This window comes from Electrophorus electricus, chromosome 3 (genome assembly GCF_013358815.1).
Source record: "Electrophorus electricus isolate fEleEle1 chromosome 3, fEleEle1.pri, whole genome shotgun sequence".
Lineage (NCBI taxonomy): Eukaryota > Metazoa > Chordata > Actinopteri > Gymnotiformes > Gymnotidae > Electrophorus > Electrophorus electricus.
In genome coordinates, this window is record NC_049537.1 from 23,856,605 (window position 1) to 23,880,485 (window position 23,881).

The 23,881-nt window shown below is 39.9% G+C and overlaps 1 protein-coding gene across 3 annotated transcripts; it reads left to right on the top strand.

Annotated features, from left to right (window-relative positions):
* Nucleotides 1-173: 173 nt before the first annotated feature.
* fmn1 (formin 1) lies at nt 174-23,789 on the top strand. 3 transcript variants are annotated; one of them, XM_035524779.1, is made up of 20 exons: nt 224-239; nt 1,306-1,339; nt 1,587-2,075; nt 2,169-2,324; nt 10,055-10,160; nt 13,068-13,129; nt 13,272-13,963; nt 14,930-15,071; nt 15,826-15,913; nt 17,460-17,521; nt 18,040-18,128; nt 18,321-18,450; nt 18,629-18,775; nt 18,888-18,947; nt 19,025-19,145; nt 21,221-21,313; nt 22,302-22,353; nt 22,555-22,704; nt 23,095-23,176; nt 23,704-23,789. In XM_035524779.1, the coding sequence occupies exons 3-20, from the start codon at nt 2,007-2,009 to the stop codon at nt 23,746-23,748; spliced, it is 2,346 nt and encodes a 781-aa protein (XP_035380672.1). In that variant the 5' UTR covers nt 224-239; nt 1,306-1,339; nt 1,587-2,006; the 3' UTR covers nt 23,749-23,789. The 3 variants fall into 3 exon arrangements, with proteins under 3 accessions (XP_035380671.1, XP_035380672.1, XP_026854860.2); XM_026999059.2 differs by lacking the exon at nt 224-239 and adding an exon at nt 586-595; XM_035524778.1 differs by lacking the exon at nt 1,306-1,339 and having other exon boundaries at nt 174-239.
* The last annotated feature ends 92 nt before the right edge of the window (nt 23,790-23,881 follow it).

The window sequence follows — 23,881 nt, forward strand, 5'->3', positions numbered from 1 at the left end:
GAGCATTTACTGATTTAATCATTTAATTAATTATAAATATGTGCAGGTTACATTTTAACTATAAGATAGACAATCTGATTTGCAGAAAATAAATATCCAAAGCTTATCTGTCACACCTTACTTCAAGGTCTATATAAAGGTAATGCCAACGAGATAAACCAAATTAGACATGGGCGATTTTACATCACGACTAGATGGCAAAGCGGCTGATAACGCATCCAGGAGCGACCCAAAATAAGGTTTTGTTACTTGACTTGTAACTCGATTTGTATTTTATGTTTAATTGCAGAAATTTAATTATAGACTAACGTTGATAGAGACTGATCTAAAAGATGTGACTTATTCTTTGCACCAGACTTTGCACTGAAATTGCAGTTTGAGAGAAAGTTGGACGTTAGTACTTACATTAGAATTCGAGATACCCAAGAAACAAGTACTACCGTGGCCACTGAAATAGTGCTGAGGTTGAATTTGCTGAGCTAATCTTCACGTGACAGGTATTGCATCAAGTGTAAATAATGTTTCCTAGCTAATAGTGTAGATCTGATCTGAAAGAGAATAGCAGAGGTAGTCAAACAGCAACATGATCGTGACGGTATGTTTTCAGCACAGAACAGGATTCACGTTAAACCTTAAAACATTTTATCGACAAAAATACATTTCTTGCATTTTAGGCTTAGAGTAACTAATAGGATCTGTAAGACCTAAACGTAACTATAGGAAGCTGGCATTTCGGAGCTTCTCGCCACATATTTCCTGTTTTGGAAGGTTATTTCCTTTCCATCCTATAACAATGTGCGTGGTACGTTCATAGAAGCGATATCAGTGTAGAAGACTGTCAGATTGTAATTAATAAACAATGTTTTATAGTTCCAAGGACATGCCATGAAGCATAAAGACTCGCTCAGATTGTCAATTGATAAGACGCTCAGATTGTTAATTGATAAACAATGTTTTATAGTTCCTTTCATAGTTTTATGGTTTTAATGTTCAAGAAAGATTTAAATTGTTTTTGAGCCATGGGTTTCTCAAAACACTCTCTTGCAACAAAGAGAAAGCACTCCGTGTGCACGCTTTGGAAAGAAAACACGTTAATGAGAAAGGTCATTGTATGCTTTAGTGTGTAATTCTGTTTCGTTGTACAATTGAATACACCTTTATTGTTGATGGGCCACTGGAGGTATATTAAGGCAAATTCTCTTGAACTTCTTTTACTGAATGCACCAATACCGTCACTCAACTGTACAAACAAATTATAAAGCAGAGCAGGTGTAACTATTTCTTTTCTCTATCTGCAACTTCCAGGATCACTCTGAGGATGGTGTGGTTGCATGCGAAAGTAAGAGAATAATTGGTTGCAGCAAAGTACTAGGTTTTTCTGACACAGACAAGGTCAGAAATGGGACACTTACATAAATACACTGGCTGGAGGACCAGGTTATAAAACCAATGTTGCTAAGGGGAATCATCAGGGAAAGAAGAATTCTGGTCTCCTTAACAACTGGGAATTTGACAGTGCCTGATGAAATGGAAAGAGATTGTGTTATTTCTGCAGTCTACAGCAAAAGCTCTATATTTCTCCACAGGCCTGAAGAACATCCACCACTAATTTGAGGTTGAAAGAGCTTGTGCAAGAGGAACACTGGGAATGTGAAAAAGAGGTTGCAGAGTACAGCTGAGCTAAGCTTTGACACAGCCACTGAAATACTCTTACAAAGTCCATTCAAGACCACCAAGGAAGCAAATGAAAATCATATGTTCTCAGATTCTGGATTTTAAAGCAGTATGTTATCCTTTTGGTTTTTTCCAACAGTTCATATTTATCAGAGTGTCAAACATGTTTGCTACATGGATTTGGGCTTGCATTGTGTGTTGCCAGAATATGTTAATAGCCTATACATTGGTGACTGTTTTACTGTATATTGTTCTGAGAATTCTCCAGAGGAGATCAGTCAAGGGGTGTAGTGTTGAGTACTGTAGACCCATTCCTGGCAATTAGAGACTGGATGGTGAAAGAAAACTCTTTGATGAAATATGGATTTAATAAGTCTGATGAGCAGCTTGCCACATCAAAAGTAAGTACTAAGATAGGAGATTTGGAGCATATTATTCAGTTGGACAGCCTCATAAGTTCAAACCAGCTCAGAGACTACCCTGCTTCCCCACAGGACACCTCATCCACAGCTGGACTGGAAAGCAAAGACAACAAATTACTCATGCTACAGGCTCAGGACAGGAAGCTCATCCAGAAGGAGGTTTGCCACATAGGGTTGCCTTATCTTGGAGGAGAAGAAATTAATCAAAGTTCCAAGATATCTTGTGAGGTTGGTAGTTCAAAACCATTTACATACCCCATGCTCACTGAGGTGCACAGTAGTCCTGAACTGGAACCTTGTGATAGCTCTTAGAACAAAGATTAGCACTAGTGGAAAACACTTTCACATTGATAGCCCTGGTGCTAGACAAGCAATTTAAGATTTTTAAACATTCCATGTGTTGAAGAGAACAACTGGGGGTTCAGTCTGTACAGTAGCTGCCTGGTACTCTACACATATGCAAGCACTAATTATTATTATTATTATTATTATTATTAGTTGCATTTATATAGCGCCTTTCGCAAACTCAAGGACGCTTTACAAATATCACTTTTTTTTTTTTACACACACACACCTGATGAGAAGCGGCAGCCAATTTTGCACACCGTGTACTCTCAGTCAGAAACCACAGCCCCCTGGGGGACTGCATCGGGTGCAGGGAAAGGGGAGGAGGTTAAGACCAGGACAGGGTACCAACCATCACTGGACATACACACACACATACACACAGGACAATTTAGAATATCCAGTCAACCTGGACTGTGGGAGGAAACCAGAGACCCCAGAGGAAACCCACGCAGACGTGGGTAGAACATGGAAACTCCACCCAGACAGGAACTTGAACTCAATAGTGAATAGCCAGTGAAACAGCTCTAACTTTACCCATTTATTATAAGTTTGTCAAGGCTCTTGGAGCATCTATAGAAACTGCATTGAAAAGTAAATGTTTCTAAGCAATATACACAACTTAAAAATTTTTGATTTTGGCAGGGCATACACACTGCAATAGATCTGTATGGGTTTTGGTGTTGTGAGGCACTTGATGTTTGTCTGGCTGTTATAAGGCAAAGTCTGTATTAATTAATAAGCAGTTTATTTTTAGGTGCATGCACCTCTGTAATACAGCCCATATCACATCTTAATACAGTATTAGCATATAGTGTAAATGAGCTTCAGGTTCCAGTTCTCATGAATGAGCAGAGTCCCCTTTGTGGCTGAGTGCAGCTATTGTTTTGTGGTTGTAGCCAGGGGGAGTATAGATTTGCATCACCTGGATGTGTAGCACAAGTGAATTGAAACTGGCCCTTCTGTTCAGAGCCAGAGTTTCCCACACTACAACAGCATGATTGATTTAGCCCTACAGGATCAACCCAGATGATCCCAGTGCTCCTAAATCTTCAATCTTTTAGAAAACTGTGTGTGTGTGTCATTATGGCATTGGCATCTGACTGAAGTCTGTGAAATTAAGCTAATGTTAAACAGAAATCATATAAACAGCATTATTTTAACATCCATTATCTTGATAAATAAGCCATAAGGCACTTAGGATATAGCTTACTCTTTCAATATCTGCTTTTACCATATGGTCCAGTGCCTTTGCATTCCCAGTAAAAGGGTCAATGCATGTATCAGTGCCATGAGCCAGAGAAGCAGCATAGAGTAACAAAGCAAAGAATTTCCACTAAACAATGATGGAATTACCACCTATTTCAGAATTTAATCTGACAGCAATTAGGATCAGAAGGCACATATATTGCACTAACAGGTCAGATCCATCCATAGGTACACGGAATGTAAAGTAACATCTGGCAATACAAAGCATAAAAGCAAGAATTGTGCTTCAGATATTTATTTATGAGATGAGTTTCCATAGTCAAGTAGCCTCATAACCACACATGGATTGGTATAAAGCACACTTCATATTCTGGCAGTCTGGTAGATGAACCTGGCTTTAGTGGTTGCCAGGAGAATGCTATCTACCTGAAAGCATAGTGTCAACAGTAAAGTTTGGTGAAGGAGGGATAATTGTCTAGGTCTGGTTTTCAGAGTTTGGGCTAGGTTTATTAGGATAATGTTAATTCTACAGCATACATAAGACATTTTAGACAGCTATATGCTTCAAACGTTGTGGCAATAATTTAGGGAAGGCCTGATCTTATTCCAGCATGACTCCCCCTGTGCACAAAATGAGGTCCATAAAGACATGGTTTGATGAGATTGGTGTTGAGGAACTTCAGTGTCCTGCACAGAGGTCTGATCTCAACTCCATTTAACACCTTTGGGATGAATTGGAACTTCAACTGTGAGACAGGCCTTCTTATTCAATACTATGATGTACGTTATAGTCTATATGACATATAGTTATAGTCTATATAAAAGTTTAAACAATGACCGGTACTCATTTTCCAACAATCAACAAAAATGCAAGCAATTATTTTTCAGTGTTTTTGTAAGCATTATTCAGTGTTGGAGAGATTTTTCTTTCTCCTTTAGTCAGAACAGTGGAACAAAATTTTTTGTTACACCTAGTACTAGAGAAGCCCTCTCTTCCTGCAGCTTCACTGTAGTGTGGTGCTTGTGTTTGTGTATTGATTGCCCCCTGATCTGTGTGCTGTCTGAGGTGACTGGGACTCAGGCACACCACTTTCATCTGAGGCCCCTCCCCCCCCTCAGCTGTTTAATACATTACGAGTTTATTGATCCAAGAAGGTTGAGAGCATGCTACTGGGACTGACCCACCTGAACATTCCATTTTGGTTGTCTGGTTTGATTTAGTGGGCTGCCTCATATTTTGCAGTGCAGAGATAAGGTTCCCAAAGCGGAGGTTTCTGCAATTAACAAGATATCCTTTTTGTGACATGCAGACAGCATAGCCATGTGATATATGATGATCTTATTTAAAGCTGCCGAGACTACGAGTTGCACTACCTCTTAAAATCCATTGAGAGGCGCACTTGGAATTCCTATAATGTTCAAGTAGAATAAACTTAAATTATGTACAAGACAAAACTGCTATGGAATGTATGATCAGCTGTGGTCCTACCATAACATTTATCTGCATTTTCTGATTTATTTTACAAATAGGTGTTATTACACTATATGTGTTCAGAACATGCTTGGTCAGATTCAAAACAACTATAACAGTGTCTGCTACTAAGAATCTTATGAGAAACCTTTGGAATTAAATATATATTTTCCCCTTTAAATTAAAAAAAAAAAACTTTCATGGGTCTCTCAAATGAGCTAATTACAGTTCAAACCCAGTAAATATGACTTAGGGTGTCTCTACAGGTGAGGACACTTGGGCATTGGATCAGGATGAGCGTATGTCACACAGCAAGTCTGTGGTCCATTCCTCCATGCACCACATGGAGACTTCCTCAGGATCAGCCCAGCTAAGGATGAGGTCATCACTGACCCACTTACCTACCCTCAGCTGGTGTTCATTGTGAGAGCTTTTAGCTGTGCAGTGGTATGGAGTAGAAAGTGTATGACTTCAATATTTTTGGGGTATTCATACCACTACCTGATACTTTAGTGCTCTGATCTGCATTCAAAGGAGATGTATCCAATTCTTACATAAGTTATGAATTTATATTCAAGTTTAAGTTGTAGAGATGTAAAGATGGCTTGTTTTCATTGTAAACAAATTTTGCATTCATCATATCTCACAATTCCTGTCTACTGTTAAATCCTTATTAAATCTTCTGTATCCTGTAACCTGAACATTGTGTAAATGTGAAATGCTATTAAGATATCTGTTTTGAACTGCTACTCAACTGTCACATTTTTCTTGATGGATTTAAGATTTTTATCCATTAAGCTGGTGCATTACACATGTAAGTCATGCTTACACTACTGGCTTTACACTCCAGTTCTGTCACTCTCTGCTATGTGCTAAGCACTCACATTATTTTTCACTTGACTACAAAATCAAGTCACGGTACTTTGAATAGAGCAATAATAGTTTTCTCTTTCCAAGAACATTAAAAGTTATTTTCAGTCTCTAGTCTCAGGGATATGCACAGGAGTCCCTCTACTCTCATTAATATGGGGAATGCCACAGACTGATTGACAGTGGCCTTTCTGGGTGGTAGGAAGGCTTGAGACAGACAGTTTGATTTGCTCTGTGCAAAGATGAGGAGATCTATCGCCATGGTAGTGTAGGGCCTGGCAAATAGACTTAAAAAAAAAGAGTGGCTCTGGCTGGTGTGACCCATGCATATGTGTGTGTGTGTGTGTGTGTGTGTGTGTGTGTGTGTGTGTGTGTGTGTGTATGTGTGTGTGTGCGCGCTCACGCATGTGTTCGTGTGTGTGTGTGCGTGTTTGGGTGTATGTGTATCTTTCTGTCTCTTAAGGAACTCAAACATTTTAGCACCTGACAGATGACTGAAGGTGGAGCACTTACTGCAGAAAAGGAAGTATGTGTGTTCATTAGGGAGTGCATCTTGATATGTGGTGGTTCCTGACATGACTTACGGATTAAAAGGAAAAAGGACCTAAGTTACTGATTCTGCTGATACTACTTGAACCCAAATCTGGAAATAAGAGAAGCTCAAGAGAAGAAAAAGAATAAAGTAAAATAAAATCACCTCAGCTGCAGAATGATTTAACTTTCAACTCCAATTAAAGTATCTTGGATGCTTTTTCATGCATACAACTCCTTCAGGCTGTGACAGACTCAGGAGGAACAGAAGTCCATTTTTGTGTGGTCCAAGTAACATGATTTTCCTGGACTTGTGTTTCTGGAAACTTCGGTGAAGTCAGGACATTGCAGCGACTACAAACACACTAGAAAAGGATGCGGAACAGTTCTGGTGAACCATTACACTTACAAAAAAACAAAGTTTAACAAGAGAATGCAACAAATTCATTGCGATTAATGACATTTGTTTAACAAAAGAAGCCAAAAGGCAAGGTTTTCTAGCTTGAATCAACATGCTGAATAGATTAAATCACTTTAATGCTGCAAAATTGAAAACGTGTGTCAGTGTTTACTAGTAAATAGTTTCCTTGCTTTTTTCATAGTGGAATATTTAAGTATGTATAAGAAATAAAAAAATACTTTCAATCACAGTAGAAAAAATGGAAAGTGATCCTGCTACTTCATTTTCTAAAAAAAATACCAAGCTTTTCTCTCATAAAGAAAAAACAGAATGTGAGATTCTAACTGAAAACACACCAGTTCTTGCATTTTTTCGTTCTCTATCTGTGAAAGGCACTGCATTTGCGAACACCAACATTCAAAAATCAAAAACTGGCAAATATAGTGATCCGATTGCTGAAAAAGATCTTACAGCAAGAGATGTTTTGAGTCCAACTACAAAATCCGTCTCCACCACCAAAAACGGGTCATCTGAGACAGAGACAGAGGATGGATTAACAAAAACAGGTGAATTTAAGGACTGGGTCAACACCGAGAGCAGTTTGGGTCAAAGATCACTTCTGGAACAATTGAGTAATGATGTTAAGACTGAGGATAGCATTAGCATGGACCAAGAGGAATTCAAATATCTTGAAACAGCATCCCATACAGAAAAGGAACTGTCAGACATGCCAAAAGCAAATTCCTGCCAAGACTCATCATGGGTTTGCCAGGCTGACCGGGGCATGGCAGATGGTCACGCTGACTTGTTGTCCAGAGCACTTAGCCAGGAGTCAACCGATGGTAGTCGGAGTTACATAGTGCCAGCAGAGAGAAGCAGCAGTGTGGATATCTCTGATGTCATTAAAGCAGATATGGTCAAAGAGAGAGCTCATGCAGTATTAGCAGACAAAGCTGAGGTTATGGTCAATGGTAATGACAAGGATATGACCAGCAATAAAAATATGTTCAATATTATAGACTGCCAGGAGAGCTTTGTGAGCAACAGGATCCTGGGGATGTCAACACAGCTTGTCAATGAAGCAATTTCCTCCATTGGCCAAGATGAGAGCAAACTTCAAGAAAAAACAAATGAACTTAAACATACAGACAACAAAACCCTGCATGCATTGTGTACTCACAAAACTAAGGATCGATACACAAAGTGTGAACTTAAAATGATCTCTGAAGACATAAACAGTCCAGTCTCTACAGATAGCAGTAAGGAGTTTTTCAGAAAGAATGATGTTGTGTGTACCACTGGAAGTAATCTGGTTATATCTAATGGAAATGCCAAGTATTCAATCACAGGGGCATCTGAAATTCTTAATAATTCCATTCTATTCACTAGCAAGCCTGTTCAAAACCCATTAGTAGACACTACCTATCACCTGGAAGGACAAGCCCTACACGTAACTAATACAAACTCAATGCCTCCAAGCTCACCAACATTCTCTAGGACTGTGGTGATCACTCTTAGACGTGTTGAGGCTCTCAGTGACCACTCAGAGGGAGACAAAATTCAACCAGAGTTAGTACAAAATCACAGGCTAGAGATGTGTAATGAAGGTGGTACACAATCGGACAAGGATTCCAGTTCTGTGGAGGGTCACTTGCCTATCATGTCACAGGACTCTGAGTTCCCCCCTAACCTTTATAATATGAGAGCATCTACAGAGCTCTCAGCTAGTTTACCAAATAAAACTGTGATTGAAGGAGCGAACAGTCCAACTGAGCTGTGCACAATCTCCAAAGGCACCTATGACCAGCTATTATTAAAATTAGAACCAACAGCACCAGGCAGTCAAAATCCAACACAAGAGGAGAAAAAGATGAAAAATGATACGCAAGGTGCTGCTGAGCTAGAAGTGAAGAAGAAATATGGACTAGATGGAGAAGGAACAGTAGAAGATGAGAAGCAGAGCTTAACACAAGAGAGAGAAAATGATACCCACGAAGACAAAGCCATGGAAGAGGAAGGACGAGAGAAAATAATACAAGGAGATGCCAACTCTGCTCCTGGAAAACCCCAGAATTCCCCTAACACTGGAAGTGGTTCTTGCCATGGTCCAGGGTTTTCCTCTAGTCAGTCCACCTTCTTCCGTGGCCCAGTGCTAGAAAAAACTCTTCAAATACCCTCTATCTTTAGTGGACTGAAAGGATTGAAGAAAGAAGTGGGTGAACAGCAGACAGAAGCAACAACCCTTGAACAACCTATTGGTCCTGATCTGAAGAGAGGGAAGTCTGTTAAACGTAAACTTTTTGCTGAGCAGCGCTCCAAAAAAGAAGTGAAGGGGAGCTTCCTTGAGCAGCTCTCCTTGCTCCTGAGCTTTGATGCCAGCAGAACAGAACAGAGGAGAGGACAGACAACTACAGTGGGACCTCCACATTCTCCCAGCAGCCATGGTCCGGGCTCAAATGAGCTTGAGATAGATGAAGCTGTAGAGAACCTTGATGTTGCTTCATCAGATGATAAGAGTAAATCCCCAAATGCAGAGACAGCTCTAGATGCCTTCAAGGCATTCTTTACCCCCAAAACATATAAGAGAGACACGGCGGATCGTATTGATTTGAAGATGCTCAACAAAGAGGCCATTCGTGCTATCTTTGACAGAGGCCCTAAGTCTCCAGACACCGAAAACGTCTCCAAAGTATGCAATTAACAACATGTTTTGTAATGCACTTGTTTGTTAGAAGATTTTAAAAATCAGCAGTTTGCAAAATCTATAAGGGAGTAACAGAATCAAAGTCTTTTTCAGAAAGGTTTCAAGCCTAGCATGCTTTTAAACAGCCTTTTAACACTATAGCATATTCATTATGAGAAGCTTAGACATTTTATAGGATTCCATGTTCTCATAAACAAATATTACATGAAGTACATGAAGGCTTATTTGGGAACTATAATTAATACAGTTCTTTTCCAGATACTTCCAGATGCTTATCAAACTTGCTATTTGGTGTAATGGAAAGAATTATAAAACTATTTCTAGACAAAAATATATTTACTAACTAGCATTTGTACAGTATATATCAACTACTTGAAATATATTGTTATATTAATGCATACAGTGTCATGGTTTATCTTTTTTTACAGTCACCTGAAAGTGAGGAAAGAACTCCGGGGCGGCTGCAGGCCATCTGGCCCCCGCCAAAGCCCAAAGACGAGGAGGAAAAGATCGGGTTAAAATACACCGAGGCTGGTAAGAGCATACACGCATGCAGGAAGGCAAAAGCAAATATTTGCCCAGAGTCAGATGTTTGCCCTCTATCTGATGGTACAGTGCTCACCAAACAGATGCAAATGTTCCTCCACCCCAATAAGTCTTCTGCAGGATAAAAAAAAAATGACTTTGTAGTTTCATGACATTGATTTCTTTATGCTGAAAAGTCTCATGTGATTCTAAATTTAATCTGGTTTTATCAGCTCCAAAATATGCAATTTGTATTAAGAATCCAGGTAAACTGAATTATATACACTTTATTCTGATACTCAATTCATACAGTGTTGTTACTGATATTCTTTGTATACTCATGTAGCCTGATGTAGGCCCAGAGGGTGTGGAAACTACCGACACACCTTAGCACACACTCAGAGAATAGCCATATCTCAAATATGCTTATGCCACCCATCAATTCACCAAGGCGAAGAATGTGACTCACATTTCACTCATCATCAGGTTTGAACGCATATATTGCTGTACTGCCATCTTGTGGAAGATAGTAGCATTCATTTTGAGTAACCATACACACAAATAGATGTTCTAAGTCATAATAGTGAAGACATTTGAAGTGTAGTTTAACAAACAACACACATTTTACATTACCATATATTAATTAAAGGTTTTACTTAAATAATTAAGGCCTTTAAAGAAAAAGCTGTGAACATTTAAGTAAATGACTTTGTGACGTAGTGATCACGAGCCGAATACATTCGCTGGGAAGAGTGAGATTTATTAGTGGCAAATGCAAAATCAGAGTCCAAAAACAACAGTCCAAGGTCATAGAGCCAACACGGAGACTATGTTAATACATATCATACAAAAAACATATGGAAGCAGGTGTAACTAATGAAACAGTGAAAACCAAAACAAGGACCAGAACAGGAACGGAGACAATGAAACAATGATGTGGTACAGGGAAACCATGGAGACAGGAAGTTAGGAAGGGTCCAATCGTGACAGACAGCAGACTAATGTTCCAGGTAGTTCAGATATGGCTATGACCTGCACTGCTTAAAAGATAGTTACCTATTGCATTATATGCAATTGATACAATATGGCCACTTAGAGAAAATATCTTTTAAAAAGTTAATTGAACTAATTAGACAAGAAGTGGTTACAAATGATTTCTGAAAGTTTGGCCTCTATTAGCAAGCACTGCACTTGACATTATCTGTGTTCATGAATCTAGCATAACAAAACCACTGAATGAGAGTGATATTCAGTGGGAGATTTCCACAAAGAAAGCTACTGATCTTCAAAAAAGAATTAGTTACTGATCATCAAATTAATGATCACATAGATGTTCTACCACACTATTAGGGTAATTTTATGTTGACAGATGAGACAGAAGTTATTGGTAACTTCTTGGTAATTGTATGCAGCATTATATTTGGAGATAATTCATGTAAAACATCATGCAAAACATCATCCCCCATCAAACGTGGGGCTGCTTTACTGCCTCAGAGCCTGGGTGCTTGCAATCACTGATACTTGTGAAATAGCAAAACTTTTAAAGGGCCCATTCCCTACATTTTCTTTTATTTTATATTTTTCTTGATGTTCAGTTAGAGTGATTGTGTGGTTTTATGATCCAGAAACATAATTAATTAATTATTAATTAGTTATAATTAATCAGTTAATTAGTATAATTAATTTTTATACCACAATTTTCCAATGTCTATTTATCCCTTAGAATTAAATATGCTGTTTCTGTAACTGCACCTATAAGATAAATGAACATGGTTTGGATTGGTTGCCGTGCATTGTGCCTCATTCCAAAAGCAGTCAGAGCTAAAAAACATGTAATAACTGCAATATAAGTGGGCAGTGCAATATAAGAAACAGTGATTTCAAAATGGGCTGTTTTTGTATCTTAGATTACACATATGGGCTATATTTATTATGTTATAATATTCATAATATTTAAATAAAGTGATGGAAATTCAATTGTCCTGATAGGGGACAATTTAAGAACGGACCTATGTTTCCACTCATTTGAGAGCCCAACGATTGCATATCTGGATGTGGGTGTTCCCTAATCCAGAAGTAAAAGTATATCATATAAACCACATGGCAGAAGATGCTTTCCTTTTGTAAATTTTGCTTCTTTCTCTAACCATCCATAATCAACTTTTTTGGCTTCTTCAGGACCTTAGATGGTCCTTTTCTGTTGTTTTTGCTGTAGCGCTTATGGGGGTTTTTTTTGTCAGGGTGATTACCTGTGATCTAAAAACTCAAAAGAGGCTCAGCTATGCAAGATAACAATTATTCAAATCACTGGAGTAAATCACCGACAGACTGGTACAAAAATTCTGTATTTTGGAATTTTCACATCTCAAAAAGTCCTGACCTCGTCTTAATTCAAATGCTGTGGCATGATGGCATAATCTCTAAAGGTTTTGTAACCAAATATGATAAAACATCCCCTAAATGTATTACAAGACTTAGTAGCAGCTACAAAATGTGTTTAGCTGTTAAATAAAGTTATTAAAATAAAGAAGGTAACACAAATTACTAAAATCTTTAAGGCTTCATGTATTTTTCTATGAATAACTTGAAAAGTCCAAATATTTATCATTATGACTTAAATGTTGATGAGACATTTTTAGGTGCCGTTCTTGGAGAAATAGTGGTCATTTCAAAGGTTTCACAACTATATGTTTATGCTTTAGTGCTCCTGTTTATTTTCTCTAGTGATTGAGGGATCAGAATGACCACAATAGGTAACAATCATATTGCTGCTTCACAGTCTTTTTTGCCTTTTGTAGCCATTTCTTCCTAATGCTACAAACAACAATAACAACCATAACAAAGGTTTAGCACTACTTTTGATTCAGTAGTGCATGCATAAACTGTAGCTGATAAATTCATTGTTTGTCCATGTAGAGCACCAGTCAGCTCTTCTGCAACTGAAAAGAGAGTGCAAAGAAGAGCTGGAAACATTGGAGGCAAGTCACTCCTAACACAGACTTAAATTATATAAAGATGCAAAGCTGTGCTTTTCAGTCACTTTATAACTACACATATGTAACCATTTATCAAAGGATTTACCAAAATATGTCCCTTTCTCCCTGCTTTTATGCCGTACAGGCCGACTATAAGCTCCAGCTCTTCCGCTTGAGAGAGGAGAACGCAGAGTCTGTGGCCCGACTGCAAGCAGCTGTGGCAGATCTGAAAGACAAGGCCACGCGTTCCCATGGTGACCTTCATGATGTGGCCGTATCCACGGAGGATACCCTCATGCCTCGTACCTTTCGCAATGTGTGCATCCAGACGGACCGAGATACCTTCATCAAGCCTGTGGCAGAGGCGGAGCTGAGTACCAGCCTGTCCCCCCAGCCGTGTGCGCCTAAAAAACTCGATCTCACTTCAATTCATCTCAGCCTTTCTGGAACGCAAGAGCCAGCTTCCAAGCAAGGGCAGCTTCCTCCTCCACCCTTACCACCACCCTTGCCTGTTCAGTCTGATAGTATCATAGCCCCACCTCCTCCACCATCATTGCCTGACCCTTGTGATGGCAATGTTTTTTCAAACCTCGATCAGCCATTGGATGGGCAGGCGCTACTGAAACAAGGCAATGGCCCACCCCCTCCTCCACCACCTCCACCTACAGGCGAATGTGGTCTTCCTCCTCCACCACCATTCCTGGGCTCTGCCCCGCCCCCTCCTGGAACTGAGGAGTGGCCACAGCGCAAACCCAGAGTGGAGCCTGTTTGTCCAATGAAGCCACTCCATTGGACCCGGATACAGATTCAAAACAACACTTGGTACCCTGACAACAGGTAGTACTCTGACATCATACAAGACACTGTTCTTTGACAGCATGACAGAAGTTAATTGGAAAAATGTTGATGCTGATAAATGCATACCAGTGAACGTTTAGTACCTTGTTAGTCTTTATAATGAAAAACCTTCATAGGGCAGTTACGAAAAAGTTATTGAGAGTTTGTTTCTCTGTTAGATCCTGTTTGGCCACATTGATTTAATCACACAAATTAAAAAAATGTTCAAGGCTTCACACATTTAATAAATATTTCCATTGCACTACAAAAAAAAATTAGACTGCACAAAAAACTGCACAAAAAACCTTAGATCCCCGTAAAGTTCACTGATCACTCACCTGATGAAAATGCAGATTTGTAGGCGAAAACATGAATCTACAAGCCTGCATGGGCCTCAGGGGAGGGCTAAAGTCAACCGCTGTAGACTAAGGTCTGACTGAGGGACCATCCGTAGGCTGAGTGGGGCCCTGTGGGGCCTATAGTGGTGGTGTGGATTTCTGTGGGATCCTGTACTCCAGACATCCCTCTGTTGTTGCACTGTTATTCGACTCCTCATGAAAGCCTTGGGTCCTCAGTGCACATCCAGCTGGCCAAAGCAGTATCCAGCCGAGCCTAGCCTTGTTGACTTCAGCTGGCTCACTAATTGTTTTCTTGGGAGTGAGGGTTTAGTAAAGCCGGAGGACTCATACTGACCCCCATTGATTTTATGTGCATCGTTACACAGAAATGGCAACACGGTATGTTTTCTTTTAGTTTGTGCATTTACTTGTATTAGTTGATCTTTCCATACGATGCCTGCCATGTGTCTTTGAAGTGTGAAAACTGAATCTTGTTAGGTTCATGCAATGAGTGGAGAAAAGCTCTTCTATCCAGTATTAATTTTAAATCTAGGAAGGGAGGTGGCTTGTACTCACTGAGGCTGAATGGTGTCTGGATGTCTGTCTTCTTCTCTCCTCTGTCTGCTAGAAGTGACATGCTGTGGAACTCACTGAAGGAGCCACCAATAATAAACAGCAACGAGTTTGCCGAGCTGTTTGCTAAAATGGCTACACCCACCAGAAGGAAACCCCTCTCTGAGGCCTATGAGAAAAAGGTCAAACCTAAGAAGGTATCAAATCTTTCTAATCATAACAATAACAGCAATGATTAGTTTGCAGTTGAACACAAGATAAATGACCACTTTAATTTACCACTTTGATATTATAGCATTTTTTGAAACCATAGTTACTGAGTCAGTTTTTGTCTAATAAGCATTTGTACTTGCTTAAGTGGTTCTAGGTTCTTTTAAAAACCACTTAATGTACATGTAAATTAAACATTCCTGTCATCACTGCTTCAGCTTATTGTGAAGCCAAGTTTCCCTAAATAACCTTTTCACAGTGGTGAGACCCATTTACTAGACCCATTTGGTCCAATTTTTCTGACTACTCTCTTGTTGTTGAATGTCTGATTTTAATAGCTAAATTACTAGCTCCATTCCAGTTCAGGCAGGGCAAATCATTTAAGTGAAGGCCATTTTATGCCTAATAACAGGATGCCATAAGTGCTTCCACTGTTGTTCTTGAAATTGACATATGTAATTATGAGAATAAAAGGAACTGGATGAAAACTCACAGATTCTCTCCAACATATCTAAGGTTATGAAACGTAATCATGTTACTGTTACACTTGGCCAAACATTGAATTTTCCAGAGAGTTCTGTTGTTAGTCGCTATGTACCCCTGCTTACCAAAAACAAGGAATTTTATCCCTTTTTTAATAAAAGCCCTTTTGATAAATGAACTGTGTTCATGGTACTTTTATAATGTCTGTTTTACGATGCTTTTTGTTGTTGCTGTTTTGTAACCTTTCCTTGCTTTCAGATCATTAAGTTGCTGGATGGCAAACGCTCTCAAGCAGTGGGCATCTTGATCTCCAGCCTCCACCTGGAGATGAAGGACATACAGCGTGGTAAGGGGCCTCCAACACACAGCCAAATGCACGAGGCAGAGGCTCCACTGTTCTGCTTTCACACTATTATGCTGCACAACCACAAAAGATTACTTCTGTCTTTGCTAACGGCAAACTGAGATATCTGAGGCAGGGATTTGTCTTTATGCTGACGTCCAAACAAAAGGCGAATGTACACGTTGATTTCAGACAGCTAAGTGTCTTCCAGTAGGAAATGTATCAGTGTGTTTTTGATGGCCTTTCTTTCTACTCAGATGAATTTCTTGCCTAGCTAGCCAAGGCCTTGTCTGGATTTTCCTTGTATTAATTCCTAAATTAGCCCCAGAAGTCTGATTCCAAAGCCAAATGCAGAATTTTGCCTGAAATGAAGACCTCTCATTTGTTCTTTCTTAGAGCATCTTTTATCTTTAATTCTTTTGAAGTCATTTTCAGTCGGGATCAATAAAGTGTTTTCTTACCGATAATTATCACTTGTCCCATTCAATTTATTTTTTACCATTTTAACATTTTGTTATTTTACTCCTGTCAACTTCTTACACTAAACCATAGTACTAGTGTGGAAGAACAGGGATACTCCTGCTTCCTCTGAGATGGGTGCACGTTTTGCACGCATATTTTTTCAGCCCGTTAGTTTTACTGTTTTTTTTTTTTTTTTTTTTTTTTTTTTGCAGGATAGCTCACAGAACTCAAACAAAAGGAAAACTAGAGCCAGCCATTTTTTTTAAAAAACCTGCCATTTATTGAGTCATTTACAGCAATAACACATTTCATACTAAGTTACAGCAAAAATCTGTAACTTACTGAGAAACAAATAAGTCTCCAAAATACCAGGGAAGCCAAACGCATGTTATCGTACAGGTGCCAATAGCCAAAAACAGTACTGCCCTCTTCAGTAGTGTCAAGGCATGGCAGTTTTCCTCACCTTCTTCACAAACCTGTCATGTTAAGAGGCTCCAGACTCTGACAGGCCCTTTGCGCTGAAAATTACAGTATGTGTAAGAAGCAACAAAAATGATTCGGAGGAGTTCTCACCCGTTACCTTACAGAACATAGTCACACGTTTACCAGCCTGTCCTACAAAAACTGGAATGTTCCACATTGCAAATGCCAGGGAAACCTCTGTGTGCCTTCGGACTCCCCACATTCACATCCACCTTTTAAAGGTTTTAGTCCAATAAAGACAAATCCCAAACATGGGAGCACTCTCATGAATCATGAATTCCGATTAAACAAGATTCATCAAAATCTACTGTCCGCGGAATTCCTTTCGCCCACATGCTGCTTTCCTCTTTCATCTCTCTTTTCCTTGCGTGACCTCTTTTCTCTTCTTTCCCTTGCTGCATGTTTCACACTCCCTTCAGACCATTTCAGTTGAGACTGCCCCCTAGCTGTGCATGCATGTGCTAACAGCCAAAGGTGTCATTAAACAGTGTAAAGTTCCAACAGGGGCTTCTGTTCAGTTTTTTGTTGTGGAAGGCTTGCTGTGCCATTGAAACCATTCAGTTTACAAATCTACAAACTAATACACATACTTCTATACCCTCAGCTGTTTTAATGCTTGACAACTCTGTGGTTGACGTGGATGCTATTGAAGCCCTGTATGAAAATGTGAGCATTGCTTGTGCTATTTCCCTTTTTATCAGTGCATTATGTATGTGCACCTATGTGTATATTACACAGGTTATTATTACACAAGTTATTGAAGATACTGTTTATTAATGACTCTTATTAATTATTTTGCGTGTGTGTATATATAAGAAAGGAAAATTGATAAATGGACACAATAGTTAACCCCAGCTCTCCTCCAGCAGTCAAAGTGGCAGTAAGTAAGTGGCTTTAGAGTCAGTCTGTAGTGTCAGTCTGTAGTGTCAGTCTGTAGTGTTAGTGCACAGTCAAATATGAAATGATGGCAGTATCATAACAGAGTAGTAGACTAGTGTATTACTGTCTTGAAAATCTAAAAAAAAACAAAAAACAAAACAACAACCTCCAAAAAGCACAAATTCCGTCTCCATAGTAAATTGTTCTGTCTTATAGTTGTGTAAATGGATTTGCTTTGAGCATATTTTTGAAGTTCAGTGTTCACTTTGTGAACTGGGTGTTTCTTGCTTGTCTATGGCCTTCAGAGAGCCCAGCCTGAAGAACTGGCGAGAATAAGGAAACACTATGAAACTTCAGATGGAGAGCATGTCAAACTTTTGGACAAGCCTGAACAGTGAGATACTAACCAGATCAGTCAAATAGTGTCTCTTCCCTTAAAACACAAATGGCAGGTCACTGATTGTGGAAAAAAAGTGATAATTTCTAAACATTCAGTAGATTTCTCTGAGTATTACCCATCATACATTAGCCAGTGGACTTCACTAGTTGGGTGTCACAGATGAAATCTAATACCCTGTTCTGCCAGATTCCTGTATGAGCTCTCTCAGCTTCCTGAATTCTCACTGAGAGCACGCTGTATCATTCTCCAGTCAACATTCCCTGAGACCATTGCTTCTGTCCAGCGCAAAACCGAGATAGTTGTTCATGTGTGCCAGGTACAAAGACACTTACAAAGATTATCAAATGTTTGTTGTTTAAAAAGCTTGAGAAATCTTTTTTTTTTCAGTAATGCATGCTTATTGTACATTCTCCTATAGCCCCAAAAAACTCACATTTGCATCCATAGGAAGCAGTAGTGATAGCCATTAACAGTCGTTTGTTAATCTGTGACAGGTCCTGTTGCAAAGGGACAGTGTGAAGGAGATCCTGGGTCTGGTGCTTGCCCTGGGGAACTACATGAATGGGGGGAGCAGGACCCGAGGCCAGGCGGATGGCTTCGGCCTGGAGATTCTCCCCAAACTCAAAGATGTTAAGAGCAGGGTAAGCTTCTCCAGGAGCATGGTCCTTCTAGACACACTGATCAGTATATTTTAATACACACCAGTCCTTCCAATCTCAATTATTAGCAGGTTTTTTTTAATATTCTCTACAGGACAATCGCATAAGTTTGGTGGATTATGTGGTCACGTACTATGTACACAACATTGATCAGGTATGTTGCCCTCATGAAACATTTTTTTACATGACCAACCTTTCATTGTTCCAAGCTAACCTTTCAACTTCTTTCAGAACTCTGGTACTGAAAGTTGTGTCTTCCCATTGCCTGAGCCACAAGATGTCTTCCTGGCTGCCCAAGTTAGATTTGAGGACCTCTTTAAGGAACTCCGAAAGTTGGGGAAGGACCTAGCAGGTGAGAGCAATAATGTCACCAACAAAGCTCAGCATGCAGTGGTACAATTCCCACAATTCTGTGGTATCGCCCTGAGGTCCATCAGGCACTATACCAAAGATGTTTAGGCAAGCCTGCTTGTATGCCTGTAATCAATCAGCTTCCATCCTGTTATTGTGTGGCTTTTCAGTTGTGTTTTGGGGTTTGAATCCTCTGATGGCTGACTATAACTCTGTCAGTGTCTCACAGTGGACCACTTAGCCAGACTGAGTTACCACCGCCTGGCTTTACTTTAATCGGGGCGGATTGAAAGGCATCTTATTGCAACAAGTTTGGTTTTCTGCCACTGCCCACAGCCATTACAGAACCATGTTAGGACTGCAGTATAAGCTTTGATGTTTGCTCAAATGCCAGGAACTGTATTTCATACTTTTATTTTCTTTCTATTTTTCCTATCCACTTCTTAGTGTTTGCAATACATTTTGCAAATACATGCTGTGTGAAGTGGGTCCACAGGACATCATCCATCACTGTCACAGCAAGAGCTTGCTATCTCACTGTGTGTCTGTGTGTGTTTGCATGTGGGTGTGTTTGTGTGGGTGTGTGTGTGTGTGTGTGAGCGAGCATGCACATCTATGATCACGCGCACATGTTAGACGAAGCGGAGTCTGCGTGATTTTGCTGTGGCGCCTTTTAGATATGTCTTAACCCTGCCCATCAGATGCCTGCGCTCTTGTAGGATTCCAGGGCTTTGTTGCACATGGAGCTGGAGAGAGCTGCAGGCTTGCAGCACGACTGCTCTTATGTAATCTGAGGGACGAGCGGCTTATCGGCCACTGGCAGTCCTCTGTATCTGCGCACATGCACTGGGGGTCTCCTGTTACACTGTATCTGCTCCAGTTCAGTGTGGCCCCGCAGATGTGTGTCAGAGATTCTTTTCTTTACCTCTCAACAAGCCATCCTTATCGGGCGACTGAGAGACTGCCAAATCTGGCCCATCATACTCTCCCCTTTGTCCCACTGTTTGAACCTCCCTTATGACTGGCATGCACCATGTCCTTTTTTCTTTTGTCTTGGTTTGTTTTTGGGGGGGGTTGTTGTTGTTTTGTTATGTTTTTTGTTTGTTTTTTATTCTTGTTATTTTGTTTTTTTCTTTATGCAATGGTTAGTTTGTTTTTGTTTGAGAACATAGTTTATGCTCCCTGTGGGTATGTTCAAGGTGACCATGTTTGTCTCTTATATTACTGCGGCACAGGCATCTGCTGAGATATTTAAATGAGTCACTCTGGGAATGTCCCTGTTATCCTGTGTGCAGCAAATTTTCAAAAGGCTGCAAAAAGGCTGCTGTGGATGAAATTCTTTGTGTTTACATGTCTCTCTGTGTGTCAGTGGCCAGACGAACTGTTACGCAGAACCGGAGATGACATCTGAACATAGCAATGATTGGGGATAAACTGCAGTTTTGGAGACACTTTCTCATCACTCAAACAAGCATTTTACATGTGTTGTTTATGTGGTGGAAGAGAACCAATTTCTAAGAAGACACCACAGCCAGCTTTCTCCTGTACAAACGTCTGGGTGTGTGGGGAGGGGTTCAGTATAGCCAGTCGCCTCCACAGTTTACACAAATGCTGAATGAAAACAGCGGTGTGTGTAATCTTATCAGTGGGAGATGCGGATGGAGTGTATCCAGCAGTCTATCCAGCAGGCTCCCATCACGTCTATTATGACTGGGGCAGGAGACTGGCCCCTCTGATCCTTGGATTGGACAGAGGGCTAAGGGGGAATAAACGGCGCAGCCTGGTGCCACCAGGCGGAGTGGCGGCTATCTGTGGTCTCCATCAGAGGTGCCTCTAAACATCCTTTATCCAAGGAGAAAGGCAGGCGATAACCTCTGACTCCACCACAGGTGGAGCTCCAGGCCCTGCCTCTTTGCCAAGGCCTAGAAAACTTGAGAAGAGCTAACCAGAAAAGGTCATCCACAAACCTGAGCAGGAATCATGAAATCACTGCAAATGTAAAGTGGAAAATAAGAATGTATAAAGACAAGGTGATACAGTTATCAATATCTTTTTGGGGTGGGTTGATTTTCCCAGTTTGTGAAAAAGATGTCAAAACCGTGTGCTCCAAGTCATCTGAAGAATACGTTCATCCCTTCAAGGAGAAAATGGAGGCTTTTATCTCTGATGGTGAGCTACACATCAGAACACAAGGCACACCTTAATATCACAACAAATGAGGCTAAACCACTGTAGGGAGTGTCTTGACATTTAGTTTTCTGGATTTAATAGCTCCATCTTGGTCATCCCATTTTAAATGTCTGAAAACATTTTAAATGTGAAGCCTGCTGGGTTTAGTAGCTCCCATGGAGAGTTTTACAGGGTGGTTGAAGGAAAGAAGTTCAGATGTGTGTCTAGATATGATATGGAATTGTTTTGTTTTGCTGCTTGTCAAGCAAGGCGAACATACTGATGTGCACATTTTCATTTAAAGTAAGCTCACAAGACTCACTACAAAGCAAGCTACAGGAATTAACTCTGATGTACTACATCCTTTTGTTCTGATGTACTACTTAGTTTTATTACTTGTATTTATAATACATTGCATTACAGGATGACATGACGAAATACATTTCTCCCTGAAATGCTTACCCTCTCATGTTCCTCCTACCATAATTACTCTGTTGTCTCTACCACATAGTAAAGATGTGCACATTCTGTTGCCATGGGGAATATCTGTGATTGGCCCTTTTGGGGACCTGATAAGTGTCTGAGGTCTTCCTTACCTGAAAAAGATAGCTGGCGGTCAGGTTCAGAAGGCAGACAGAGAGATAGGGATCAGAGAAGCTTTGGCAACAAGGAGACTTTTTAGTGAGTCAAGACTGCATTTTGCATCAGCACTGTTCTTAACATGTTCTTTAAAAATGCACCCTAGAAATACAGCAGTACATAATATGACTGAGCAAACAGAGTGATTAGACATTGCATTGTCAGGTGAAACGTGTGAAATGAATAGAACAAAATCATGTTCCTGCTGTCAGCAGAATTTTCTGGGGTTTCAAGCAAAGACTAATTCTATAAACACAGTTAAATAAATTAATTTATTCTATGGGTTAATTTCTAAAGAAGCTTAAAATGTGGGCAAAATCTCAGCGTGAAAATACATTTCATTTTGCAGCTCAAAAACAACAAATAGCAATTGAACATCATCTAATATTGGCACAGAAAAGGTATGACACTCTTTTTCTTCTTTGATGATGTTGTTCTAGCAAAAACAAGCTAGCAATGTGTCAAGAAGCACTTGATCCTTGTAAATATTTGCAAAATAAACCACTGTTATAATAAAAGTTAAAGCCTGCGTGTTGTGGCCTGTAATGTGAGAAGCAGCCATTCCCTTTCCTACAACCCTACTTTCTGACTCTTCTCCTCAGCTTCCATGACCTGGTGAAATACTTTGGGCTAAAGCCACGTTCCGGGGAGCAGGATGTCCTGCCTGGCTATGCTTTTATGCTCTGGTTTGAGTTCTGCAATGACTTCAAGACCAGATGGAAGCGGGAGAACAAGGCTATTTCCAAAGAGAGGTGAACAAGTAACATTTTCCCACGGTTGAGTAAGGCCACACTTGCCATAGTTAAAAAAGGAGGACTCCACTCTGGTCCTGAAGATGAACACCCTGTAGAGTTTATTTTCAACACCTGTTTCTAACATTCAGAATTTACCAAGGCCTTTGATTAACTGGATCAACTGTGTCAGATTAGGGTTAAAATTGAGCTCTGCAGGGCAAAAGATATCAAGGACCATATCTGGCCCTGCTGTCTTAATATTAATTCCTATTCATATTCTCTAATGTAATCTATTTTTTTTAATCCTGTTTTAGGCTTACCAGCAATCTAATTGATTTTTAATGCCATAACCAGAGCCTAAGATATGACAACACTAAAATGTGGACTCTGATCTCTTTTCAACTCCAGACTGAAGCAAGCCCAGCAGTCAGTGCACAACATCACAGCAGAGAAGAAAGTGCAGACCAGGAGGATTCATGCAAATGGTTTGGTCAGTGTCTATTTAACCCTGTTATGATTAGATTGCAAGTAGATGATGGATATAAAGAAATGAACAACAATAATAAAGATATACAACCTAATAATTCCCTGTAAAAATCCATATTTAATGCATTTAATAGTAAACCTATCAAATATACTGATGTTGCAGTGCAATGGTAAGCCTACTGCTAATGTTCATGTTTGAGTGCCGGCTGTGTGTTGTCGATATCAATAATCTCAAGATTGCATTTACATTATAAGGGGATGCAAGGTATCTATCTCCTATTTTATAACCAGTGAATTTTCATTGCAAAGTGCTAATCATTATCTTCATAGCGCTATGACAAGGTGCTGACCTTCTGTAGAAGTATATGCATTTGCCCTCCCAAATTAGTGATTAGTGAGTAACATTAGTCAGAGAAGTAACATGGATTATCATATTGCAACACAATCAAGTAATTTATAAATGATGTGTTAAAGATGTCAATTAGTGAAATTAACACATACCAGTAAAATGAGTTTTCTTTCTTTTCACAGAAGGAAAGACTGCGTCTGAAACAAGCAAGTCTAGCCACCCCCTAAGACTCCGCCAGCAATTCATACTGCTACAAGGTGCACTTTACATAGTATACAAAAAGGACCTGGGACTGATACAGGCATTTTCCTGAGTATAACTTTGAATGGTAATATGCATTTAGCCCCAATCATTTAAATG

What these genes read in the sequence shown, in the direction of transcription:
- fmn1 (XM_035524778.1), top strand. Translation starts at nt 2,007, where the DNA reads ATGGTGAAAGAAAACTCTTTGATGAAATATGGATTTAATAAGTCTGAT. An exon ending in ATGTACACAACATTGATCAG is followed by an intron (nt 18,948 to 19,024) that starts GTATGTTGCCCT and finishes AACTTCTTTCAG; the next exon opens with AACTCTGGTACTGAAAGTTG. An exon ending in GTTGGGGAAGGACCTAGCAG is followed by an intron (nt 19,146 to 21,220) that starts GTGAGAGCAATA and finishes TGATTTTCCCAG; the next exon opens with TTTGTGAAAAAGATGTCAAA.